This window comes from Panicum hallii, chromosome 2 (assembly GCF_002211085.1).
Source record: "Panicum hallii strain FIL2 chromosome 2, PHallii_v3.1, whole genome shotgun sequence".
Taxonomy (NCBI): Eukaryota; Viridiplantae; Streptophyta; class Magnoliopsida; order Poales; family Poaceae; genus Panicum; species Panicum hallii.
Genome location: NC_038043.1, coordinates 57,698,457 through 57,723,524, shown reverse-complemented (window position 1 = coordinate 57,723,524; position 25,068 = coordinate 57,698,457). Strand labels below are relative to the sequence as shown.

The window sequence follows — 25,068 nt, the reverse complement described above, 5'->3', positions numbered from 1 at the left end:
TATGAAAACAGTGATTCTTGGGCCGTTCAAGCATGAACACAATGTGGTTCAGACATAAAAAAACCGGATATATTAGAATGAAACATGAACTCTACGTTTGTCTTTCCCTCCTTGGAAGAGGAACCATTCCAGAAATTCTAAGTGGCCCTTCGACTCACTAGCTGTGAAATATGGATAGACTAGCAGAAATCCAATCCCATTCCAAGGAAATGTAATGTTCACCTCTTTGCTTTACATGGTCATCAAAATTATGCATCAACTAAATACAATAAATTAGGTCTTGTCAGATTCACTATGGGGTCTCGCCATCGTCTTAACCTTTCGTCCATCATATCTTGGAGCTGCAAGCATGAGGCCAATCCTTCAGTCAGAAGCATGCATCCCTCCAGATATGAGATGCTACAAGACACCTGAATCAACGATAGATTTACCAAGGCTTTCACTTCACAAACATTCTAACTAGCAGCAGAAGACTCCTGAGTTACTTCTGTAGTCATGTCTGCGGCAGAGCTACTGGTATCGGCAGCCTGGTTTTGGCTGCTCTGCGCTTGACTTACTGCTGGTGCTGGTTGCTGTTGATCTTCAGCAAGACCCAGTACCACCAAAGTAGACCTGCCCATAAAAGCAGAATCTCATCACATATCCAGCGCCACATATAATATGCATACCTACAATTTGCTATTGATAAGAGCAAATAAAAAAAAAACCTTGGAAGAGTAGATCGGACATTTGGCTGCTCCGCGTGCTCAACCAAGGGTGCCTTCAGTGTGGGGTTCTTACTCAAGGCATTCTCAAGTTGAGGAGCTGGTAACTGAAAAAACATATGCCACGTCATGGGAAATACTGATACATGATTAAAAAAAGGGAATTGGATCCAAAACTCATATGTTCATGGGCCCTTGAGCCTACTAAGAAATTAGCATATCCGGTGTAAAATAACTCCTAGATGAGGATTGAGCATAATGCATACACAAACAAATAGGTCATGTAAGAGATGACGATGCATGCCAACCTGCAGTAACACACCATATGACTGAGGTCTCGTCAAGATAGCACACTTCAGAAATCCTACCCATAACTTAGGATATTTCCAAATCTGCCATGAGAAGTGATGGAGTCCAGTTTCAGAAATATGTAAAAGAGAACAGCAGCTCAAGTTATCTACAATTAAAAAGAAAAAAAATCAAGGACCTGCTTGCTCACAAGGCGTGACATGATCTCCATCACAAAATCCACCTGTGAGGAAGGCTCACCATCAGATTATGAAGTCCTTTGAATCAAATCTACTAAAAGTGAGAAATGATGCCTCCAAGAGACTAAAATATTAACAACTTTTCATGATTATAAGACGCAAATACTCGATTTCCACAGGATGGAGTCAATAAGATTCCCATTAGCCATTTTGTTCTGGCAGGATTTAGTTCCTGGATCCTTGATTGCCTCAACAGTCATCTCCCTTTTAGACAGGAAGTAGGCACTACACACGGCTGAGCTAACAGGTTTCAGGTTGTAAATATGGGTGCATCTTTCTTGCTTATTCCCATCTAGCTACAATGAAAGAATTATTGATGTAGGTTTTCCAATAGAATATGGTGCATTCACCAAAATCGATAGCAAGAGGTCCTAAGCATCGATGAACTCTTGCTTCTGGAATATCATGCGACTAACGACAAATCGTCAATGTATGCCTTCAAACGGAAGATCACATGGTTGCGTGAACTTTACTTTAAAGAACGCTAGGGCCATGTCATCCTGGTCACATGTTCAAATCTCTTTCACTAACTACGCTATACACAAAGATCATGCCATCCATTTCATAGCACCAAATATCCCAGGCTAATCACATTGACATAGTTGATAGTTCACATAATGTGAGTGAGGAGTTAACTTACCAATGCAGGAAAAACACCTATAGCTTGCATAACAGTCCTCATGAATAGCAAAGGAAGAGGAATTTGCTCAACCTGTGGAAAAGTTTACATTGATCAACAACTACATCATATAACAAGGCAGATACTATGAAATAGAAATCATGCCCACCAGTTGATTTAGTGCTTTTGCCAAAACTTGCTGGGTGAATATTGTTCTTTGCTCGAAGCAAGCAGAGCATGCATCCATAACCTATAATTAGTTATGAATCCTTCAGTTGATTAAATTAGGTTGCCAAATGGTTCAAAAACTCAATTCTAAAACAAAGAGAGAAACTAACATACCTTTTTGAGTGGTATTCCTTCCTTATCAGGATCTATTACATGAATGGCAATTAAAATTTCTGATGGATCAAGAGAAGGGCCATTCCGAGATGATCCCTGCGAAAGTAAAAAGTGATGCTGTGCTATTAGTATGCAATGCTCAACTGAATGGAAGTTTGAAGTCCTAAAGAGACAGAAACTTGTTCTTTAACAATAAATCTTTACGAGGCAATGTGAAGTTCTATTTATGTCTCAGCCCCATGTATGGAATTCAACCAAGTCTCAAGCTAGCGCTTTATTTTCAAGTTACAATTGAGGAATAATCTCAAAATTCACTCAAACAAACATATATCATGATATCAGGATGAAAAACTAACCTGCAAGATTCGTGAAAGGGCGGCTTGAAACTTGTCCATGGAAAGATTAACAATACTGGGGAACACAGGCAGGATCTGAGAGCAAAGGGTAATGAACATAACTAATGTGTACCTGGATAAAAATCTAAGAAACATCTCAACAATAAGAGTGCTGCTACACATCCGACTGCATCCTGCCATACGACACTCATCAGGCAGCAAATCAGGGGGGAGCCATTTCTCTCCCTGCGGGAACTGGGGAGCATTGCTTTCCTCAGCAGTGCACAGAGTCAGGCAATTGAACGATATGGTCGGACCCATAGATGTTTCCCAACAATAATGTTTAAAGTATAGAGTTACTCCAGTATAGCAGAAAGCCAGTTAATGTCAAGGACTCAAGGTTCATACAATTGGAAGGCAAAACACTTACAATAGGGTGGCAGTTTCCATGGAATAAAAAGAGAGCAGTTTAACAGGCATGTGCAAGTGCAAAACAAAGTGCAAATAATTGGCAGTACTATAGGCCACTGCAGAAGATTGCGAAAGTTTAAGCTACAGCCTAGAATTAGAATATGATAATGCTAACTAGTGGTATGTAGTGGGAGGGGGACAAAACCTCGTCTTTTGGCAGATGAGACAAGATCGCAAAAAGGAACTCAACATCCTGCAAAATGAGGCTGACATTTTAGAAACTGAGAATATCCAAGCTAACTCTGAACTTGTAAAATATCAGTAAGAAATTTGTGCTTTCTTAAAGCGAGCAACGACCTTTGTTTTAGAATGTAAGTTCTTTATGGAAGAAGTCAATTCTTTGGATGGAACTGCAGCACCAGTGAGGGTTTGTAAAACCTGCATGGTGCAATATCATGGGTTATAAAAATGCACCCAATGCAAGAAGATAATCTTAGAAAACATAAACCCTCTTTTGCATGTAGTCAGTGGATTCTGATCAATAGAAGAGAAAATATTGTAAAATGCAAACAGAAGTCAAAAGTACAACTTGCACCTGCATTAGGAGGTCCCGGCTGTCACCTGGTGGATCTGAGATGATCCCAAGAAGATCAGGAGAGGAGCCTATTGTGCGTATTAGAATTGGTACTTGTCGGTGAACTGCCTGGAAAAAATCAATTACATGGTAGATAAATATTTGCTGATAGAACAAAACGTAAAGGAATATCTAAGCAATCTGCAAGGCAGAGAATGATAGGCTGTACGGACCTGCTTGGCAGCTTGAGGTAGACTACCATATATTGCAAATACATGTCTGAGGAGGGAATGTTTCTGGTAAGAAAAACATGTTTTGCTTGCTGTTAGCAGATATCATAGAACTAGACTAAAATAGTAGCTAATCAGTAATCATTGACCTTGGTGCACAATGCAAAATACAGCGACATTAGAGTCTGAGCATCTGCCACTGAAGCTGCTAAATTTTCTAAAACACCATCCTTCAGAAAATACAAGTACACCCAAATCAGTGAAATTGCATCAGTTCAGAATATCAGCACAAAAATATCTGAAAGAAATGAGAGCATGAGACAAACATTGTGTGCTTCAGGTGTAGCTGTTTCAGTAGCTGCAGAATCACCAGATGGAATCACTTCTAGAACTGAATTAAGTTTTTCATTTGCAAAATCTTCAATCTTTTTGGAAATGCTTGCCATGGGAAATAACTTATTTGCTACCTGTTGTTATCAGATAGCAAACGCAGTGAGCAAACCATGTAAGTGCAGATTTCATAGAATCAGGCGGATTTGCAATTACCAAACGTATTGCCTTCATGCGGACCTCCTCTAAATGATGAGTTGAACTCTGCACAAAACACTTTAGTAAGTAACGTATAAAAAAGGCACTTAAAGGTTATACTTCAATCAGTAAAGTCGTGGAAAATTAAAAAAAGCTTTGAAGGATAACAAACTTAGGTTTCATCCATTAATAATTGCATATTTAATTGTTCAGAGATTGACCCATGTCAGAGCAAACAGAATAGTACTCAAGCATCTTGGATTCCTTTCTTTTCGGCGGCATCCTTCCGCATTAGCGGCGAGTGTAAAGAACCCCCATACTCTAAATGAACTTGGGGGATAGAATTTGCAAATACATAATCCAGTATGTAATAATTTATTGAAGAACTGAAAAACAAGTCAAAATTGATATTCATGTTAAAAAAGGCTGACTTCTGCTCTACCCCAAATTAGAAGTAAAAATAGACTACTTCATCAAGTTGTCATTTTATTGGAAATTTTGCTACCAAGCGATCAAAATTTTGTTGAAAGACACATGCAAGCATGTAAAAATATATTTCCTAACTGAGAATAGAAATATTAATAAATATTTCCTGACATCAGAAAAGCACCTGCAAAGCAATCCCCAGACATCTGTCCCGATTTGAAGGTCTTAGCATGATAAGGTTCCAAACAGCACTGAGACCTTGAGTTACCCTATCACCACTCTGGATATCCTTGTCCTGCTTCTCATCACTTCCAGGAGAACATAAACCTTCTAGAAGTTTCAACACACCTTCTGGTAAGTATGGTATCTCACAAAGCAATTTGCCAAGCGACTTATCTGAAGCCGGAAACATGTCTCGAAGATTTTCAGCCTATGCAAAAGAAAATTGACAGCTATGACGCAAGAGAAATAGCATTTGTAACAAAGTTCCATCAATTTTAAGTTGACGTACTACAGTCAGAAGAAAGGATTCGTAAACTGATGTAGCAGTTCTAGATGAAAGAAAATCTTGATCCTGCTCGGCCTCACGATATAACCGGTTCAGGATGCATAGAGTCAACTCGTGCCCCTGCTTAAATAAAGAATATTTGAGTCAAAAATCTCTGAAGAAGCAAGCTGAGTGGAACACTGGAACTACTAAAGTAACCGCAGAAATAAATCACTCGGAGGATTAATTCCTCTAATAGGGTCACCAGTCATCCTAATTAACAGCTATGCAATCAAACCACTCCTAGTTCAATTCATGCAGAAGAAAGTTGATTACTTATTATTAAGTCAAAAGAATTAATTACTAATCAATTCAGGAGCTAAACAGCTAAGTTTCTCAATAGTCAATAAATACCCCACCAACAATTCTATTGAAATGTAGCTATATACCAATTGTACCAAAAGGACTAATTATGATGCTGTACATTGGTACCTCATTATTTGCGTAATCAGAGAGGACATGCTTTTGGAGAAGCTCCCATGGGTCCAATTCCAGAGGAAACTGCAATGGTAAGTAACACAAATTAAAGGGCGGCCACTTAAAAAAAACAATGTAAAGAGAGCATGAGTGCATGACTACAAGATGATTGGACATGTTTCTGAGAGGAGCTATGCTTTACAGAAAAGCACCAACCAAAGCTCAAGCCAAAAGTATCAATTATATAGGAGGAGATGATAAGCCCTTAGTTAGTACCTCAACACCCAAGTGAGCAAGCAATGGAAGGCGAGCAATTGAACCACCACTTGCTTCTTGCTTATCACTCTCAAGAATGCGCAAAAATGACTCTTTTTGAAGCAGATCTTTGGCCTTGTCGCTGAGATCAATGTTACTGACAACCAACTTTGGAAGAGCATATTGTGAACCAAGGGAATTCAAAGATGAAAGCTGTGAGTGGTTTGCTTCCAGTATAGAAGAACTTGGGCTGCGAGTTTCTGAAGACTGAGCCAAACTAAGGCCAGCAGAGGAATTATCAGCAGGCAATGAACTGATAAAACTGCTAGCATGCTCTTGGGTTCCCTGAGGTTCTGTTGAAGCATGGGAAGTCTCTGATGATTCTAGAATATCAATCAAACTATTGGTACCTGCACTGGTTACTTTGACCTCTGCTGTTTCCATATATGGAACAGCGGGACTGCTACTGTTCTCTTCCATGGGAAGACTTACTGAACTAGGAACAGGTGAACTAGCAGGAACTGTCATGATATCATCTGCGTCAGATAACACTACTGCAGATTCCTTAGCTGGAGGCACTTCATCTTGATCAATTTGACCCGCTCTCTGAAATGCAAAAGATCAATAAACTAAAAAAGAAGAGAATTTAACATATCAAAAGATGACAGCTAAAGGAAAAAAAAACCTTCAGTAGAGACGCCAACAGAGAGAAGGAACTTGACAATGGAATTCCATCTCCAGAGCTGGTAGAAGGAAGCTGGTGTTGGTCAGCTTCAGGACGAGAAATAGGGATGTGTTGCATGTTAACCATTACAACCTCCGCTAATAAGTCACTAGCGATACTGGATGAAAGGATTTGCAGTGATCCAGCAGCTCTGTCACCTTGTGCAGCCAGTGCCGCAAACATGCCAATTAATTGATACACAGCTTCTGAATTCCCAGTTCTTATAGAGATGGGCTGGCCAGATGAGATATCAACAGAGGTTGACTCAACATTTCTCTTGCTTGCCTCTTCACTATGTTCTTGAACATCAAGTGAATGTCTGACTCTTTTACTGGAGTGACCATCATCTTCTGTCATTTGATTCATGTCCTCAGCCAGACTACGCTTGTTACTACTGTCAGTGCTTCTCTCCTATATATCAAAGAAATATAGCCATTTTGGAGATAGTTATGATTTATGAGAGAGGGAGAGAGAAGGCTTGGAGGAGCAGGTACATACCATCAGAGGCCACGATTCTTCCCTGTTTGATGTGTCCCCAAAATTCTTACCAGCATTTGCTGTATCTTCTATTGAATCCCCCTGGTTGATAATATTTTGAGCTTCCAATAGACGTGCTCGCCACTGAAAATTCAATAAAAGCCTCGAATTAGTAAAGAACGTATCTCAAACAAATATATGGGATATGCACATTCTCAAGTATCCAGGATGGTTGATAAGGGGAGGATGACCCTCTCACAGGAAACAAATGAGTAACAAACAGGCTCAAATTTGATAAAACATAAGAAAAAAATCCTAATCAGGGTGTCTAAAAAACATAATATAGCCTTCAATAGATAGGGTATCTGTTAACTCTGGTCGTTGAGCACATATTGAAATAACTCAATAAGGGCAAAGGGACACATCTCTAATGTACCAGTCAGTAGAAAAGTATCAAGACAGGTTGAATCTAAAAGAAATACCGGCTCAGCACTTGAATGTGTACATTCCAGGCATGCAGAAAAGGCACTCTTCAAAGCATGGAATGCACCTGGGACTCGCAATTTAATAATTGAACTTGCTGGATCCAAGGAAAGTAAAACTGGCAGTATGCGTCCATAAAAGGAAGGCCTTCTTTGGGCAATAGCTGAGAGACTGGAAGAAGTTTGTGTTAGAAGAGTTAGAAAAATAATGCAAAAAGTGGGGAAAGAAAAAGGAGAAACTCGCGCTGGATAAAGATCAGAGTAGCATGCAATTTTTAAACAGATAAAACAAATAAATGACACAGCAGGGAAAGGAGAATTAATTGCCCGGCAGCTGGTACAAACTATAGTATATACAGAAAACATTATAGAACACAAGTGGACAGGAGACAAACCTAATAACGAAGACAATGATCATGGAAGTACTGAGTGATTTTACTTTAGGAGACTTGAGCTGCTCTAGCAACAATCCGAGGTTCTGGCTGGCTTCCATGGCTAGATCCCCGACATTAAGCAAAGGGTGACCTCCTCGTAACCATGCTACATTGAATCCCGTATCTACAAATGATTTACAGGTGGCCAAATTAGAATGCAGTTATGCACCCAACAGATCCTAAACATGGAAATATTAAGTTCCATATGAAAGACAACATAAGCTGTACCTTTCGTAGCTTCGCTTGGTGGATCTGATGGGATATTAGGATCTGGTGTGTACATAAGAACTGTTTTTTCAACAAACTTAACGGCCAGTAACCTGACACCTTCATTGCCAGTGGTCTGACAGAGAGATTCCACATGAGATAGGTGTAGGCCAAGAAGATTGGGTTATGCGGTTGCAAAAGAAAGGAGAGGGGCTCGCCTGAAATGCCATGAGCGAGACAGCAGATTTGAATTTGAGCAGCCACTCCCATGACGATTTAAGTGCATCATCAATCCCCCCAGTGGAGAATAATCCCTAGAACCAAAACAAGCAAACTGAAACGGAATTTGTGCAGGGAGGCAGCTCCATAAGCAAGTGCCGGAAATGGAATTACCTGGATAACTAGGTGTTGGAGCAGCTTGGCAAACAAGGCGGTTCCTGTTTTGATAGCTTGCCTGACAACTGCAGGCGCCTCATCATTCAGAAGGTGCAGCAAACAAGGGATGATATCTGGTAGGTACGCCATGTGTTTTGACCCGACCTCACCAATGATCCTACAGCAGGGGAGCTTTTGCAAGTTCAGAAACATTTTTCAAATATATAGGTTTAACCTAATTCGGCTGGGCTGTAGACACTCAACACCTTGAGCAAGTAATTAGTCATTTGCAGCACAGCTAAGTGGACCCTTATCAATTCCAGTCGTCAGAAGCCGAAAGCTAAAAATGTAGGCGACTGGTGAAAGTGGAGTAACCGGAGCAGGGAAAGGGGGAGCTCACTCGGCTACATGCTTGCGCACGGGGCTGGCCTCATCGGTGTGGAGGTCGGCGATGCGGGCGACGCGTCTGGGGAGCGGTTCCCTGCGAATCTGGCGTAGATGGCTGAGGCGCTCCGCGATGTCATGTGCCGGCGGAGGAGGGCGGTCGTGCGCGTGGAAGCTCGGCGAGGGATTCCGGGCGGCCAGCATCGCCCAAGGTGCACTCTCCAATGCTGGGAGTCCTCCTCCTCCTCTGCTGGTGGTGGTGGTGGGATGAGATCGAACCGAAACCCTAAAAAGTAGCTGCCCGCCGGCGACGAGCAGGAGCAGCAGGGGAGCAGAGAGTTACTCGCCGCCCCCTTTGATTGAAGAAGAGAAGAAGCAGCAGATGCGGCTGTTGTTGTTGGGCTTTCTGGCCTCGGGCTGGGCTGCCGGCCCAAGAGAGGCCCTGGTCTCATTCCAGGTCCAGGCTGCCGCCCCCCACCCAGCAGCAGTAGGGACTCGACGCCGCCGCTCCCTCCGTGTTCTCTTCTCTCCCGACGCCACTCCCATCACCGGCCGTCGTCGTCCCGCCCTCCATGGCCGGGCAGTCCGACCCGCACCTCTCCATCTTCTCGCCCTCCGAGGTAACTAACCCCTTCCACCTAGTACCACCTATCGCCCAAGGGGAAGGGATGCCGAATTCCTTCAATCTGTGCTGCAGGTGGAGTTCGTGGCGGAGGATGAGATCGTCGACATCGTTCCCAACATCCGCATGGACGCCCTCAACATGATCTGCGTGCGTCTCCGTCCACCACCCATTTCCATCTCGCTCCACTGCCGATCCCCCATTTTTACATGCAGCATCTCACACTGCCACTGCCGCTGCCGCTGCCGTGCAGGGGGACTTCGGGCCCTTCTACCCGCAAATCCTGACCAAGGTGCCGCTCTGGCTCGCTGTCGCGCTCAAGAAGCGTGGCAAGTGCACCATCCGCACCCCGGATTGGATGACTGTTGGTCAGTGCTTTGCGTGCCTCCTTGTTTATGTTCTTTTGCCCCGGCTCCTGTGAAAGCATTCCTTGGTTGTATAATTGTATTGGTTACTGATTTCAATGTGTGGCTGCGTTGTGTTTTATCCCTGTATCTACTTCATACATCGTGCGGGGTACTAACACCACCATTACCTGTTGCTAGACCGTTTGACTCAGGTACTGGAAGCAGAGAGAGAGTCCCCTCGAGAATTCCAGCCATTACCATTCCACTATATTGAAATTTCTAAGCTGCTGTTTGATCAGTAAGCACTGCCTCACCCCATCCCTTTGATGCTAACACATTGTTAACTTAAACCTAATTCACTCTCATTATTCTCCTGCAGTGCACGTGATGACATCTCAGATGCATACTTGGTGAGTTTACAAATTTGTTTCTTGTGTCCAGCAAGTCCCAATCGTATTGAATAATTGCTTACTCCTAGTTGTGATCATGACGCAGGTGAGATCTTTGATTGAGGACATCAGAGATGTCAGATTCCACAAGGTCGAGACTGGATTAGAGACAATATCTGGACGCACTCATGCTGTAAAGGTAACGTTTCCCCCTTCCGGATTGCAGGAGCTAAATCAACTGTCTTTCTTGGTTCCTCAGATTCTGATCAAGTTATTATTGGATTGGATGTAATTTACATTTCCATTGTATCTGTCTTTCATACTAGCTTAACTGCCTGCTTCATTGGTCAGGCACCAACTATACCTTATGCAACTTGTTTCTGTTTTCACAGCTCAAAAATCTGTCTGCAATGGAAGTGAACATTGTCCGTCCTTTCATGGTGAGAACTTTGCAGGCATTCTATAAGCACGATAGTCCACAGATGATTCAGCAAGCAGATACTACAGGGAGCAGGCCAACACCAGTTACAGACCGTGGTCCAAGAGTAAGTCTTCACTTTTAGATTCAGTTTCTGCTTGCTCGTGGCTTCTAGGAAGTAGTTGTCTGCATCAATATGTACTCTTAAGAATCTAAGATGATGTGCACAAAATTGGTGACCCAATATAATTCAGTAGCTTAATACATAGCAGTTTGAGACAGAAAGATTCAGTGCTTCATATATATCCAAACATTTCTTATCTGGACAGCATATTTTAAGTGAACCCAGTACCTTCAAACAGTAGTACGTGACTTGTCAGGAAAAATGCCGTGTCTCAAACTTACAGTTTCTTTTTCTTCCTTTTTCAGAGAGATCTAAGACGCAGGTAGTGAGCATGATATGGATGTGCCTATCACTTGTATTTGCAAATCATTGGCTGTATATCTGAGGACAGCAGTAGTTGAAGGTTGGCATTGCTTTCTTGCAATGTTACTAGCTAAGAATGTGTTAATGTCCTGACCCCCTGTGATCTATCAAGTATCAAATAGTAAAGGCAATGGTGCATCGTCCATTTATTAGAAGTTAATTACGCTTAAAAGTTTGATAAGCCGTTCCATAAAAAAAAGTCTGATAAGTCATGCCTCACGCCCATCGGCCAATGGCCAGAATTGTATTCTACTGCTTATCCTGGAGTGTACTTGATGAGATGGATGTATCCATCCATGGATTGTGGTATGGATAACACATGGATGCCTAGTGCTCAAGTGTTGTTCCTGTCTGTGGGAGCTATTTGTCTCAGCAGACTACAGTGTGGTTCCCGGTAGCATAAGATTTCTTTCTGCACTTTCTTTCATTGAGAATTATGAGCTTATTGATACTTGTTGTGAGCCACAGTGATGGAAGATGTCAGACACGTTGGTTTTGTCTAGCAACATGATGTACCTCCATTGTTGTTGTATTGGTGTTATCCATCAACCTTTATGTATGTACCCATGTTTTTTTTTGGAAAGTTGGCTAAAGCACGCTGCGATGCTGTTTCATATTGGAAACTCCGGTGTGAAACAGCATATACAATGAAATCAGAGTGTTTTTCTAGTGCTCGTTGGTTTGCTCTAGGGCATTAAACAATGAAAGTATCGCAGCATCATGAATCTTCGTTTGCTCTTCACAATTAATTATGTTATACTTCCTCTGTTCCAAATTACAATACAATTCGTTTTGACTTTTTCAGATACATAATTTTTTTTATATATTTAAACATAGTGTACATCTAGCTACATAGCAAAATATATGTATTTAGAAAAGTCAAAACAAAAAATATATGTAAAATAAATTATAATTTAAGACGGAGGCTGTAGCTCTCTTTTTATGCAACGATTGGTACACAGAAGTACAGCTTTGAGTACTCAAGATCCAACGGGCTGGTAAAGTAGCAAATGCATTAGATGGTTTGAGATACATTATGGTTGTACTCTCAAAGAATCCCCCTCCCCTCCCCCTGTAAGCTTGTGCCCAATATATGGATCTCTCGAGCAGCCATCGTTACTGTCAACAGTAGGTCTTGTAGACAACATGAGCAATGTTGGTATGTTGCAGCCCCTGTTACACGCAGAGTAAGCATGTTCTTATACAGTTGTTGCATTGTCATTATTATGGGCATGTTTGGATGATGGCAGCAGCAGTTAGTTCCTTCACTGACCTGTTTGGCACAGCTTGTGAACCAGCTTCTCATCAATTTTAAGCTGTGGGCTGCCCAAACGCTGGGCTTCTGGACCGCTTCCCCCGGCAGCGCTTACCCACCTCCTTCACAAAATGCGCGTCGGTGAGCAGCGGGAGCGGACCAGCTTCTACGGCTTCCGCCCCACTCGCCGGCCTCCGCCCCCCGCCCCCGGCCTCCGCCTCCGCCCCCAGCGTCTCCGCCTCCGCCCCCCGCCCCCGCGCCTCCGCCACCACCCCCTGCCCCCGGCCTCCGCCTCCGCCCCCCGCGCCAGCCTCCGGCCCCCCGCGCCGGCCTCTGCCTCCGCCCCCGCCCCCGCGCCGGCCTCCGCTCTCCGCGCCTGCCTCCGCCCTCGCGCCCGGCGCCGGCCCCCGCCCCCCGCGCCGGCCTCCGCCCCCGCCCCCCGCGCCGGCCTCTACCTCTTAATTATATGATTAATTGTATCATTATCTTATTTAAGAGTAATTTATGATTAATTTTATGATATATTAATTGTTAATAATTTATAAACAAGTTTCAGCTGTGCCAAACAGGGCCTGTGACCAGCTGCTTCTTTAACTAGCTGCGTCTCTAGCCAGCTAGCCACTAGCTGGCTTCTGAATAAGTTTCAGCTATGCCAAACAGGCCCACTGTCTCCTTTTATTTTTACATCAGTAACAAGAAAAAAATGACCCTTTGCTTAGTACACAATACACAACATAAGATTTGCGTGCTGCTGATGCTGGTTTTTAGTATACAACACGGCACGACGTCCCTAAGCTAGCTACCGAATAATTACAATGAAACCTCTGCAATACCGGCTGCAAAGGTTCCACAGGTAGCAAATAAGTGATGATACTAATGTACACAGCACCGGACTGACCGCGTGCAAGTGCAACAATTGGATGTGATCGTCCAATGATATACACACAAAATATCTCTTTGTCGGATTATAGCTTCCACCACTTCTTGTTCTCCATGGTTTTCGCAAGCTCCTGCGCCAGGGAAGCAAAGTTTTCTGCTCCATTCTGAAGCTCCGCGGTTTGCTGGCTTATTCTCTGTAGAAACAATACAGCTTCATATTACTCTGAATAAGGGCTGCAAAGAAACAACAATAGAAACAGTAGCATGAAATCGAACTATTTCACCTCCAGTTTCTCCTGCCGCTGCATCAGCTTATCCTTGGCATGAGCAGCAGCAGCTGCTGCATCCTGCAGTGGACCTACATTTAGCTCCCATGCACAGCAAAACCATGACCAATTGCAATGTTCATGACATTAATTACCCCGCCAAATTTATATTTTGTCAGAATTTCCTGCGGAGTTCTCATTCTTGGTTTACCAACATCGCTTGACCCTTCAAAAAGCTTCTCTCTCTCCTCCTCTGCGGCCAACACAAACATACAGAGTTTAAACAACTATAACCTTCAATAATGGAAACAAAAACATATGCGCTATTATTATGTCTGACCTGTTGCTCTCTTGTTCCTGTGGGATGTAGAGGATGATGCTGATGCCGGGGCGGGTACTTCGTCATCAATCTCTATGTCATCTGCATTGAATACTCTCAAGTTAACAGGGAATACTTCTTGCTTTAAGATACATATAAGGAGAAAGAGAACCTATTGACAGTTCTTCTATCGGGTCATCAAGAATGGGCATTGATGGTTCAACAAATGAATCTTTCAAGAAAAATGACTCCAAATGTTCGCTGGGGGTTTGCGCAGTGAAGTTTTCTCTCATTTTTGCACTTTCTTCAGCCTTGCCTTTCATTCCTTTAATGATTCCACCAAGGATTCCTGCTGCTGGATTCTGCACCGCAATGTGTCCATGTGAAGCCAAAATGTACAGAGGTGCCACATCAGTAAAAGATATCAGAAAAGAAATGGGATACCTGCTTCTTTCTCTGCTCAGTTGAGAAACTAATAGCTGCTTCTGCAGCTGCTGCAAGAACTTTGTCATGAAGGCACGGCAGAGATTCTGGAATCCTATTACCAAAGGGTCAGCAGTCAAATCTATTGCTTCTCAATCCAAATAGCATCCCAGTACAAACAATGCCTTAGACATGCAAGAAATGTGAAGTACCTGAAGTCATTCTCTGAGGCCATGAGAGATATGATTGCAAATTCAGATCCATTTACCTGGGGTGGAGTATATGTTAGGAAAATGAGGATTTTCAGTAAAATCTAAATATATATGAAATCTAAATAGTCCGGGCACCCCCTAATTTCCTTTAGAAAATGAGTCAACTGATAAGTTGCAGGTTTTACTGGTGAACAAGAACAAAGCCAACCCCCTCTTCAAGTATGCTTGCCACAAAGAAAACATGACACCCATTTTAGGTATCAAAATTCCTGCTATGTTTCGTTCAAAAAAAATCCCTGCTCTGTTTGGATGAAATAAGCTCGATATGGATGTGGCAGCAACAATACAGAACTTAAACCAAAACTACTACGCATATTAGGCACTAAACTTCGCTACACTAAATCTGATCTAAACTTCACTACACTTAATCTGAAATCCACCAACCAAATCCTCATGATTAAGTTAGAAGGGCAAGTTATAAAAGTACCAGAGTAATTTGTCCGTTTGAGGAGCTCATGGATTTATCCATGCCTGCCTTGTAACTCCATCTCAATATCGACATCAAGGAGCTCTCAGCAACAATAGCCAGATCTGGCACAGACCTGCCCAGAATAAAGTCAAATAGCCATGGTCTGAGCAAACTTCATCAATTCCCTAGCACAGATGTGTGAACATGCCAGTACGTGAAACCGATGGAATGGTTCGAAAGTAAAAAATCTGCCTTTTTCAAACCCAAGAATATTGACTAGATTGAAAATCAATATTATCTATACCTTGAACATTCTCATGTGATTCTACATGGTAAAACAAATATGAGCCAGATGAGATAACAGAACACCAAATATAGATGATGAAATGTTGCCAGCTTTTATCATTATTGGTTCAAGCAAGCAAACAAATATGCTACTTTTTGTTCTGCCTCGAAGCATACACTTAGATGTAAACACAGAACACATTTTCTAATACATGTAACTTGAAGTCAATATGTCAAAGCTGCACTTATTACCCATATCTTGTATGACAAGGCAGAGACATGACAAAAATGTAACTACCTCAATTCTATAGTGCCAGTCTGATAAGCCAATATCAACCCACAAATCTTGCCATCCATATTCTTCAAAACTGCTGACCAGCAACAAGGTTTTGCAAGTTTCACCTTATGTAGATACTTGTTGTTTCCCTGACAGGAAAAAGGAACACCACCAGTAAGATGTGGAAGTTTGGAAATTAACAGAAGGCAGTTCGTAAAGCTAAATACACACCTGAATCAATGATGCAAGGGATAAAAAAAGCAAAACATCCTCACAGCAGACCAGAAGAAGTGAATCTGAACCACCATTTTGTGAAAGGTGGGAAGCATTTTTCAGGTGCTTTCCAACTCCTGGTGCTTGTTTATTGTCAACATCATTGCCTTCTTTTCCTGTATGACCTTGACTCCCTATTGGGTCCTCTGATAATTGGGTTTGCTTCCCATCTGAAGCTCCATCTAGATGCAAAAGCTTGCAAAGTTAGGCAACAATCTAAAGGAGATACAAGGTAAGTGCCACCTCAATGCGATGATAGTTATCACTTGCCTATGACATACATGGAAATTGCAGATGATTGCTTCTGATCTAAGATATGTGAATTCATCATCACACCCGCTGTGCAGTCAAGTACAGTAACACGGCCATCCTTTGTCAAGGAAAGAAGAAAATCTTTGAGTAACTTTGCTTTTTGAGGACTCTCTTTCTCTGATTCATTTGCTTTTGTATCAGATGCCGTAACACTGTAAATGCCTGAGGAAACAACAGGGGAGTTTGTTCCTGATGCACAATCTACAGTGAATAGAATTGATAGCTGACTTAGATCAAGCATTGCCACCTTCAAGAAGACAAACCAGAAAATAATGATTAACTAATATAGGTTGGTAATTGTAAGTTTCAAGCAAATAGTGCAATATCAGAAATCTTAAGTATAGCATCTATTACAAAAATAGGCAGAATATACCTGACCGTTCTGATAGCCTGTGGCAAGTGCTTCCCCTGAAGCTGCAAATAATAGAGATCGCACTGGGAAATTTGATGCCAAAAAGGCAACATAACAATGGAATCCTTTCTCGTGATGAACAACATGAACTGTTGAAAAGTCAAACAAAAAGGGTAGAGTATTTGTTGTTAATGAAAATATAATGAACCATATTCGAAGAGAGAACTTTTAATGCTTAGCATGAGTTTCCTTACCGGCCTACTACAGTAATTTTTAGCGCGAGACCAAATAATTTCAACGTTCAGCAAAAAACAACAAGGGCCGTATCTATAAATGTTGGACATGGCGGCTAATGCATAAGAAGCAGTTTTTTCTCCCCTGATAAGCTAGTCAGAGTTGTGCCCTTAGGTTTGGGTCCTGTTCAACTAGAATTTGGATCCCTATTATCTCTTATTTACAATACCACCTAGTTCCTCCCAGGTCAGTCGAGTTTTTTGTCCACTCAAAAATGCTCAATCATAATCAACAAATTTAGTTTTTGTTTCAACAATAAACATTCAGGTAAGTGATAGTACCCATGTACTGTTCCCATCTGCCAAAGAAGCATGTTTTGTCTGCTGCTTGTAACACTACCAGACACGACAGGTATCTTGTAGGTGCTAACAGAAGGAAGTAAAATTGGCATAACACTGCCTTAATTAGGATGGCAGCAACATTTTCACATGGAAAACATATCTTACATTAAAGGAGTCTGGGGGATTAAATAGGTGATTTCACCAGCTGAAACTTCTAGGCATGTTCCCCCTGTCATCAGGGTTCATAATGACACATATAGCTTCATGAAATAATTACCTTCTTGCTTAGATTCACTCACAAAGTGAAAGCTTGAGCCCCCAGTGTGCTCACGAAGTTTATAGATGCGTACCTACAAAGAGGTATAAAAGTAGTGTTAAACAAGGTATCAACGACCAACAATTTCAACTGATCCACAAATTTGACAATAAGATCTAACCAGACCACTTGTTGTCCCAACAGCCAAAGTCATGTTTAATGAACAAAAGGCCAAAGATGATACAGAAGCATTTGCCCCAGCCAAATCAATATCAGCCACCTGCGGTAAAGAATAGTTATCACTGTATTAGATTAATATGTTAAGCCAAAGAGGAATAACGCAAGTAATCATGCAAATATAAATGAGACCCACCTTTCCATCCAAGACAAACATTGGCATCAGTACAGGAAATGTTGCATCCCATATTCTCACAGAACCATCTTGATAGCCTGCAATGTATAGCCTTTCAACAGCATGATCCTCGTTCAGTGACATCACACTTGGAACCCCGCCAGTCAAAGGCCATTTCATGTTCCCTAATATGAAAGGTCCAGCATTCTGCCTAGCACAAAATTTCTACAGAAAAATGGTCTTAAGTAAGTAATGACGCTGTCTTGAACTCTTGATAGAGTAAAATATCCAAATCCAAGAAGAATGCACCTTCAGTGAAATATTTGAAAGTTCTCTTTCGGTTAGTGAACAAAGATTTGTGACTGTTATGTTGGGATCAATGGTAGGAACGGCAACTGGAAATTTTTGTGCTTCAGGCAGATCATTTCCCTCTTTTGTATTTTGCACAGAAAATAGAGACCCATCAGCATAAAAATTCAGTTGTCCAGGATTTGTCAAAATGAAAAGTGCAGAAGTTCTGCTTTTATCAGGAACCCCAGTATCAGGAATAAGAATCATATCAGCAAAGGATCCGTCAAGTTTGAGGTCCATCCTTGACATGCATCTTACTGATTCTAATCCAGCAGTCGACTCCAGGCTGAGAACCTGCAAGAAAATGAGCATTTTTGTCATTCATGAAGGTATAGTTTTCTGCAGTGTGAGGTTTGGGAAAACATTTCTAAAACAAACTATGTTTTTCCAAAGTTCAGGATAGTCATCCTGATAAGTATGAATACATTACTTTAGATGAAAAATTAGATATGGCTGCTGAGCCCTGAACCCAGAAGAAATGTCCGTAACTGTTCGGATCTAAAAAATGGGTTCTGCCTGGAAAACAGTTCTTTATACTGGCAGGAAACTCGCCATGCCAAACTAGTGCTGTGTGTCTACACTAAACACGTCTCACAGCCAGGTGACAGTAATAGGTGTTCACTGAGCTAGGAATTCACTTCACCAAATTTGTAAAGAAGCACAAAGGTATAATTGAGTTCACCTGAGAAGGCATCAATTGTGATCAGCAATGCCTTTTAAGATGGCAGGAAAAAGAAAAGGAAAATCATAACAATGAGAATGAAACAAGAGGCAAACCGTGAGAACTTCTTCAGATCCCATATCATCACCACCATATACAAAAAGATGCCCTCCTTTATTAGAATGAATTGCTGACCCAGCAGACCAATGCAATACAATGACAGGAAGCCTCCGACTCCCTGAAGCCAGCTGCAGCTTAACAACATTAGATGAAACATCGATTTGCTTGTCTTGCCTGGGTGTTCTTGTATTCATATCCCATAGAAGTATGTCTCCTGTTATATAGCCAACAGCAACGATTGAGCCCCTTCTTGATGCCCAACAAAGAGAGCAAATTTCTCTTTCTTCTTCACTGCCATCAATAGCATCGTTCAATTGATCTTCATCAGCGTCCCTCTGAGCACCAGTGATTTGACCCTTCATGTGTAAATCCCCATAGCCTCTAACAGAAACTGCATTGTTATCAGATACATCCCAAAGAACCAGCAACCCTTTCTCATACGCAATTAGCACCCTGCAACATTTACCAGCAGTTATTCTTAAGTGTTCCAGGTTCACAAAACAGATCTGCCTCAAAATGAGAATAACGGGGTGTGACAAAGCTATTGTTCTTCTTTCAAACTTTCTTGCATAAAAACTTTTTTTTATGGTATTCCAGGATGTGTGATAGATCACATAACTGTTTTCAAAGTAAAAATGAGGAACTGACAATAATACCATGTCTGACCATCCTGATAGTCTAGTAACTGATAGTTATTAACCAAAGTTCCACAGGTCACATAAAATGAAGAACTCACCTTGCCCCAAAAGTGTCAGGTTGGATCAATATTCCAACAATAGGTTGAGGATCCTGTAAGGAAATACCAGCTCTTTCTGTGGGGAAAAACAATGGACCATGGAATATTAACTTTGAATCTCAATGGGTAAACAATATTTAAATTGTGCAGGACAAAACGTGCTTTTATTCCAAACAAATGAATTGTAGAAAACTGCAGTATGTTATGAATATTAATGGTCACACTCAATTTCACCAAAATTTGTACTGACTCAAAGTAATTTTCTTATGCAGTTGCGCGCAACATCATATATTTATGTGGAGTGTTGAAAATTCAGAGTAACAGACTATAATCATCTTTGCTCAGAGTTGGAGTTTGTCCACCATCTCATGCAGCAACCATATGGAAAGGAGATTTTGTACATCAATAGAGGCAATTGGAAGAAACATTCTTTGTAGTTAAGGAAGACATGTGTACCGGCTAAGGACTGGATAGGAACATTATATGGCATTATTTGAAGCTTCCCATCATCTACCTCATACTTCAATACAGAAAGAAGACCATTCTCGTCTCCAAGGTACCTTAGAGCAAATTTTGAATACAAAAGAAGGGTTATGAATTTCTGCAAACAGATATAGCAAAGCCAAACTAAGTAAAATTTTAGAATGTGGAAAAACTGAGTATCCGTATCGATAGCTTACATCAGAAAGGACCACTCTATGGCTGCAAAAGCAGTAATGTTGACATCCCACTGGGATGAATAAAACAGTTGCCTGAACTCAAGATTCCATACCTACAGGACAGGCATATATCATATACAACGGTAATAGGGAAATGTACTTTTTCTATTTCAGGGCTAGAGAACAGATGATACTCTTCTTGGATAAACAACGCAAGGAGTAAGGAGAGTTCAGATATAGGTGTTACACTATATAGTAGGGAAATGTACTTTTTCTTTCTCAAGAATTTCTCGTGATGCTCTAATGCAGAATTTGAGAAATTGTTAAGTTTTCTTTGCTGTGAATGATGATTGAAACAAAAGTGTCAAATGGCTTTACAGTATTTGCAGCTTACATGACTCAGCACTATATTGGAAGATACTTTCCTTATGAACTGTTTCCTTCCCCCCCCCCCCCCCCCCCAACATACCATCCATTCCCATGAAATTTCAGGCTAATAGTAGATGTGTCCTTGGCATTACAAAATGACAAGGCTATACAAGAATGTTCACAGATTGTATTCAGGAAAATAAGCCTAGTTCAGTTGGTGGAAATATGCGAGTCCTCGTGAACTTGAATTCAAGTGCCTATTTCTTCTTCTTAATATGAAAGCCACATAGTTCCTCCTAGGTTGGTCGAGGACTCAAGGGATTTTTTTTTGGTAGGTTGTATCAAAGTACATGTCATGAAGAAAGTTGGAGTATGAACCAACATATGGGCAGCACACAGCCAATGTTAACATATATTATCTCCAGGGATCCCCAAGATAGAAAAAGATGAAGAGTTTGAATAGATCAAAAACTTTATCTGTCAGTAGCTCACCTGGATTTCATTTTCATTAGAAACTGCAACCAGAAGCCCCTGGTTTATTATAAACTGTAAAGAAGCGACCCATTAGTTGTTTCAAGGAAAAAGGTGCAACTTGGACATGGTAATGGGTGTTATATGTAAGCAACAAAGAACATGGCTAGTTTGATAAGGTGTGGAAACCCTATATATAACTTTGCATTTGACAGAGAAGAGAAATAGTTAAGAGCCAAACCTGCAAGAATTTGTATGGCACACTCTTTGGTGATATAAGAATGCCTTCAATGTTATCACCTCCAAATATTTTTATCCTACCATCCCTGGCAGTTTGAAGTGCAGAAAGGCTATGAGCATGTACTCAAGAAGAGACGGGGTTAGCATGGATGAAAATGCTGAAGCACAGAACTGGCGAAGATATCTCATTCCATACAGTTAACGTCAGCTTTGTTAGTGAATTAGAGTCTTTGCAACATATGCAACAAGAGAAAGTGAATGGGACAGCTTGTCTCCATGCTTATGCAAGTAGTTTCTTCGCTTGGTTATACTACAAGTAACATGTATGAAGGAAGACAGAAATTAGTGAAGCTCTAAAATATGTCAGTGACAGTGCAAGGCACGCTGTTGTTTTGTTATGGACCAAGCATAGGTAGCTGTGATTATATACAGAGTGGGTTTAGTTGACAAGTGGGTTTAGGTCGGGGTATGCGGATTGATGAGAGTGATTTGGAGGCGAGCCTGACAGCGTTCCGACGGCGAGGAGGCGCTGTACGGGATCGAAGGCGAGTATTGAGGCCGTGTAGGGCACCCCGTAGTGAAGCGCGATCTGCGCGTCCATTTGGGGTACGCCCCCAGGTGCAGCTGGTGGTGCTCCTCCCCCTCCCTGCAGCAAGGGCCAAGCCAACATAACACGCAGCAGGAATCAGAAGCAGAAAGTGAAGGCACGACAAGCATGGATTCCAGTTGCGTGCCCGCAACCAGAGCTGAGTGTGGATTAGGCAAGGGAACTTGGCAGATGGTTGGTTGGATCAAAAAAAGTCAAATGGAATCGCCGGAGACCAAGAGGGGGGACCTGCTGGTGGTGATGGTGGAGTGCCTTGTGGAAGAGGCGCTTGGCGAACATCGCCGGGCGGGCGGCGACGGCGAGGTCGTCGGACTGATTGCCGTCGAAATGGAATCGACGACGACGGTGGCGTGGAAGACGAGAAGAAGGTTTAGGTGAGCGGGCCGGACGGAGGTGCTGATGGCCCACGGACCGGCCCAAGAAGGCCATCAGCCAAGCCCATCTTTGCTTTGTTTTTGTTTTTTGTTTTTTTGATTGGATGCCGCCAATTGGAATCGGATAATAATAGTAGCAGCAGCAGCAGCAGTAGAAGGAATTTCGACGCCGACTCCGAGCCGAATTCGACCACAACGACATGACATGCCACAGTACTCTATATATGATCCGAATTTTGTGGCAGATGAGCAGCAGCAGCAGATCGATGACCTTGACGGCGGCGGCGTCATGGCAGCCGGTGCCGCTGGACGCCGAGTTCTCGCCGGAGGTGGCCGCGGCGCTCCTCTCGGACGCGGCCGCCGGGATCTGTCCTCCCTCCTGCGCAGCAGAGACGAGGCCCTCCGGACCAAGGTCAGGAAGCACCTGGTGGCACTCGGGTGGACGATCGTGTCCAGGCGCAACGCCGTCATGGCGCCAAGGATGCGCTACGAATCCCCGGCTAACGGGAAGACATACTGCTCCCTCCCGGACCTCATCGTCGACGCCCTTATGAGCAGCAATGAGCCCCATCAACCACCGGAGACGACCAAGAATAACGACGACGAGGAGGAGGAGGAGGAGGAGGAGGACGCCATTGCGGAGTACGTCGCCCTCATCAGGGCCAAGGCCAAGGGCCCCAGAGCGGACCGGCTGCGCGCCCGCGCCAAGAGTCAGCTCCAGGCGTCCGGGTGGAGCTTCTGGGTGAAGCTCAAGAGCGACGGCCGGGAGGAGCTGCGCTACAAGGCGCCCACCGGACGCTCCTACATCTCCCTGCACTGCACACCGCCTGCCAAGCCTTTATTATTTCTTCCCAGAAACCCTTCACCGCCACCACCACCAGCTGCTGCAGCAGGAAGAAACGGGAAATATCCGAGCTCATCAAGAAGAAGAAGAAGAAGAAGAAGGAGGAGGAGGAGGAGGAGGAGGAGGAGGAGGAGGAGGAGGAGGAGCCTGCCTGGTCAAGAAATCCACCACCACAACCACCATCAGCAAGAGGCGGAAGAAGAAGAAAGCCGCCGGCGCGTCGCGCGTTCTGCGCCCCAACTCCAACTGCGAGGTGTCGGCGTCGGGCCGCGCGAGGACGCTCCTGTCGGTGCTCATTGACGAGGGCATCCTGGTGCCGCGGGACAAGGTGACGTACAGGGCGGCAAGCGACGGGGCGGCTGCCAAGGGCGGGCTGGTCACCGGCGACGGGGTGAGATGCACGTGCTGCGGCCGGGCCTTCACGGTGGCGGAGTTCGAGGCGCACGCCACGCGGACGCGGGGGAGCCGCACGGGCCGCCCCTGGGCGCGCTTGTTCCTCAACAAGGACGGCAGGTCGCTGTCGCAGTGCCTGGTGGAGCTCATGAGGCGCGACAGCACCAACAATTATCATCATCATCATCATAGTAGGAGGAGGAGGAGGAGGAGGAGGGTGAAGGAGGCATGCCCGGACCCCGGCGGCGACTCCGTGTGCTCCGTCTGCAACGACGGCGGCGAGCTGCTGCAGTGTGACCACTGCCCGTCGGCGTTCCACCACGACTGCCTGGGCCTGCCGGGTCCAGAAGCAGCAGGGGACGGCGACTGGTTCTGCCCGTGCTGCAGGTGCGGCGCCTGCGGTGGCACAGACTTCGACGACCCTCCTCCTGCTGCTGCTGATGATGACGACGACACGAGCCGCCGATCGTTGACGGACAAGACAGTCGTCTACTGCGAGCAATGCGAGCGTAAGTACCACGTCGTCTGCGTCGCCAATATCAGGGACGACGACCAGCCGTGGTTTTGCAGCCCCGGGTGTGGGAGGGTGTCCCGGCATCTGCAGGACGTCGCGGGCACATCCATCCCTACTTCAGCTGAGGGCGTGTCGCTGGCCATCCTCCTCCGACGACGATCTGCCTGCTCCTCCGACTCCGACTCCGAGGAACAGGAGGCCCTGGCGCACGGGAAGCTGCGGGCGGCGCTGGACGTGCTCCACGAGTGCTTCGTGCCGCTGGTGGAGCCCCGCACGCAGAGCGACCTGAGCGCCGACATGGTGTTCAACCGGGGGAGTCGGAGCTGCGGCGCCTGCACTTCGGGGGGTACTACGTGGTGGGCCTGGAGAAAGGCGGCGAGCTCGTGACCGTGGCCACGGTGCGGGTGTACGGCGACAAGGTGGCGGAGCTGCCGCTGGAGGGGACTCGGTTCGCGTACCGCCGCCAGGGGATGCTCCGGCTGCTCATGACGGAGCTGGAGAAGAGGCTGGTGCTGCCTGCGGTGCCTGAGCTCCTGCGCATGTGGACGACGGCCTCCTTGGGCTTTAGCTACCGTTGCAATGGTACAGTATATCCGGATTCATCCTGCCTGCAAAAGACCAAATCATCATGGCCCTACACTAGAGGCAACACAACAGAATAACGTACATACTCCTGCAATGCAAAGCAAGCCAAGCAATTAGCGTGCGTGATGTGTATGATTGCGCAATCATGCCGGGATGACGATGGATCAATCAAACGGAAATCGCTCACCCAGGGGGTGTTTAGATCGCAAATGTTTATAACATTTGGAACTTTTTGCTACTGTAGCATTTTCGTTTGTATTTGACAAATTTTATCCAATCATGGTCTAACTAGGCTTAAAAGATTCATCTCGTGATGTACAATTAAACTGTGCAATTAGTTATTTTTTTTACATACAT

The 25,068-nt window shown here is 44.0% G+C and overlaps 3 protein-coding genes and 1 pseudogene across 7 annotated transcripts; 2 read left to right on the top strand and 2 right to left on the bottom strand.

Annotated features, from left to right (window-relative positions):
• Positions 1-44: 44 nt before the first annotated feature.
• Positions 45-9,360, bottom strand: LOC112882346. Of its 4 annotated transcripts, none has more exons than XM_025947376.1 (28): positions 9,036-9,146; positions 8,654-8,827; positions 8,479-8,574; positions 8,282-8,396; positions 8,015-8,177; positions 7,620-7,791; positions 7,159-7,281; positions 6,622-7,071; positions 5,958-6,542; positions 5,697-5,765; positions 5,229-5,345; positions 4,902-5,147; positions 4,310-4,357; positions 4,090-4,230; positions 3,913-3,993; positions 3,767-3,829; positions 3,555-3,662; positions 3,317-3,397; positions 3,165-3,212; positions 2,570-2,644; positions 2,214-2,309; positions 2,041-2,121; positions 1,893-1,964; positions 1,192-1,236; positions 1,013-1,096; positions 708-811; positions 432-612; positions 45-341 (listed from the first exon to the last, which is right to left on the bottom strand). In XM_025947376.1, the coding sequence occupies exons 2-27, from the start codon at positions 8,783-8,785 to the stop codon at positions 456-458; spliced, it is 3,552 nt and encodes a 1,183-aa protein (XP_025803161.1). In that variant the 5' UTR covers positions 8,786-8,827; positions 9,036-9,146; the 3' UTR covers positions 45-341; positions 432-455. The 4 variants fall into 4 exon arrangements, 2 of the variants coding, with proteins under 2 accessions (XP_025803161.1, XP_025803160.1); XM_025947375.1 differs by having other exon boundaries at positions 48-341; positions 8,654-8,813; positions 9,036-9,360; XR_003226651.1 differs by lacking the exons at positions 45-341; positions 432-612; positions 708-811; ... (1 more) ...; positions 1,192-1,236; positions 1,893-1,964 and having other exon boundaries at positions 2,570-2,742; positions 8,654-8,813; positions 9,036-9,360.
• A 118-nt stretch (positions 9,361-9,478) lies between these two features.
• Positions 9,479-11,823, top strand: LOC112882348 (DNA replication complex GINS protein PSF2). Its single transcript, XM_025947378.1, has 8 exons — positions 9,479-9,639; positions 9,717-9,791; positions 9,895-10,009; positions 10,187-10,286; positions 10,368-10,398; positions 10,484-10,576; positions 10,770-10,922; positions 11,225-11,823. Exons 1-8 carry the CDS (start codon positions 9,592-9,594, stop codon positions 11,243-11,245), a joined length of 636 nt encoding a protein of 211 aa, XP_025803163.1. The 5' UTR covers positions 9,479-9,591; the 3' UTR covers positions 11,246-11,823.
• A 1,377-nt stretch (positions 11,824-13,200) lies between these two features.
• Positions 13,201-22,378, bottom strand: LOC112880551. 2 transcript variants are annotated; one of them, XM_025945224.1, is made up of 24 exons: positions 22,230-22,378; positions 21,901-22,040; positions 21,396-21,480; positions 21,176-21,229; positions 20,336-20,427; positions 20,112-20,215; positions 19,656-19,731; positions 18,916-19,372; positions 18,097-18,432; positions 17,809-18,012; positions 17,617-17,715; positions 17,457-17,529; positions 16,626-16,753; positions 16,211-16,499; positions 15,899-16,122; positions 15,689-15,816; positions 15,124-15,238; positions 14,637-14,692; positions 14,446-14,539; positions 14,174-14,363; positions 14,023-14,103; positions 13,838-13,935; positions 13,701-13,763; positions 13,201-13,610 (listed from the first exon to the last, which is right to left on the bottom strand). In XM_025945224.1, the coding sequence occupies exons 1-24, from the start codon at positions 22,278-22,280 to the stop codon at positions 13,503-13,505; spliced, it is 3,345 nt and encodes a 1,114-aa protein (XP_025801009.1). In that variant the 5' UTR covers positions 22,281-22,378; the 3' UTR covers positions 13,201-13,502. The 2 variants fall into 2 exon arrangements, with proteins under 2 accessions (XP_025801009.1, XP_025801010.1); XM_025945225.1 differs by having other exon boundaries at positions 15,899-16,110.
• Positions 22,379-22,580: 202 nt separating this feature from the next.
• On the top strand, positions 22,581-24,788 carry LOC112881376 (annotated as a pseudogene).
• Positions 24,789-25,068: the final 280 nt, after the last annotated feature.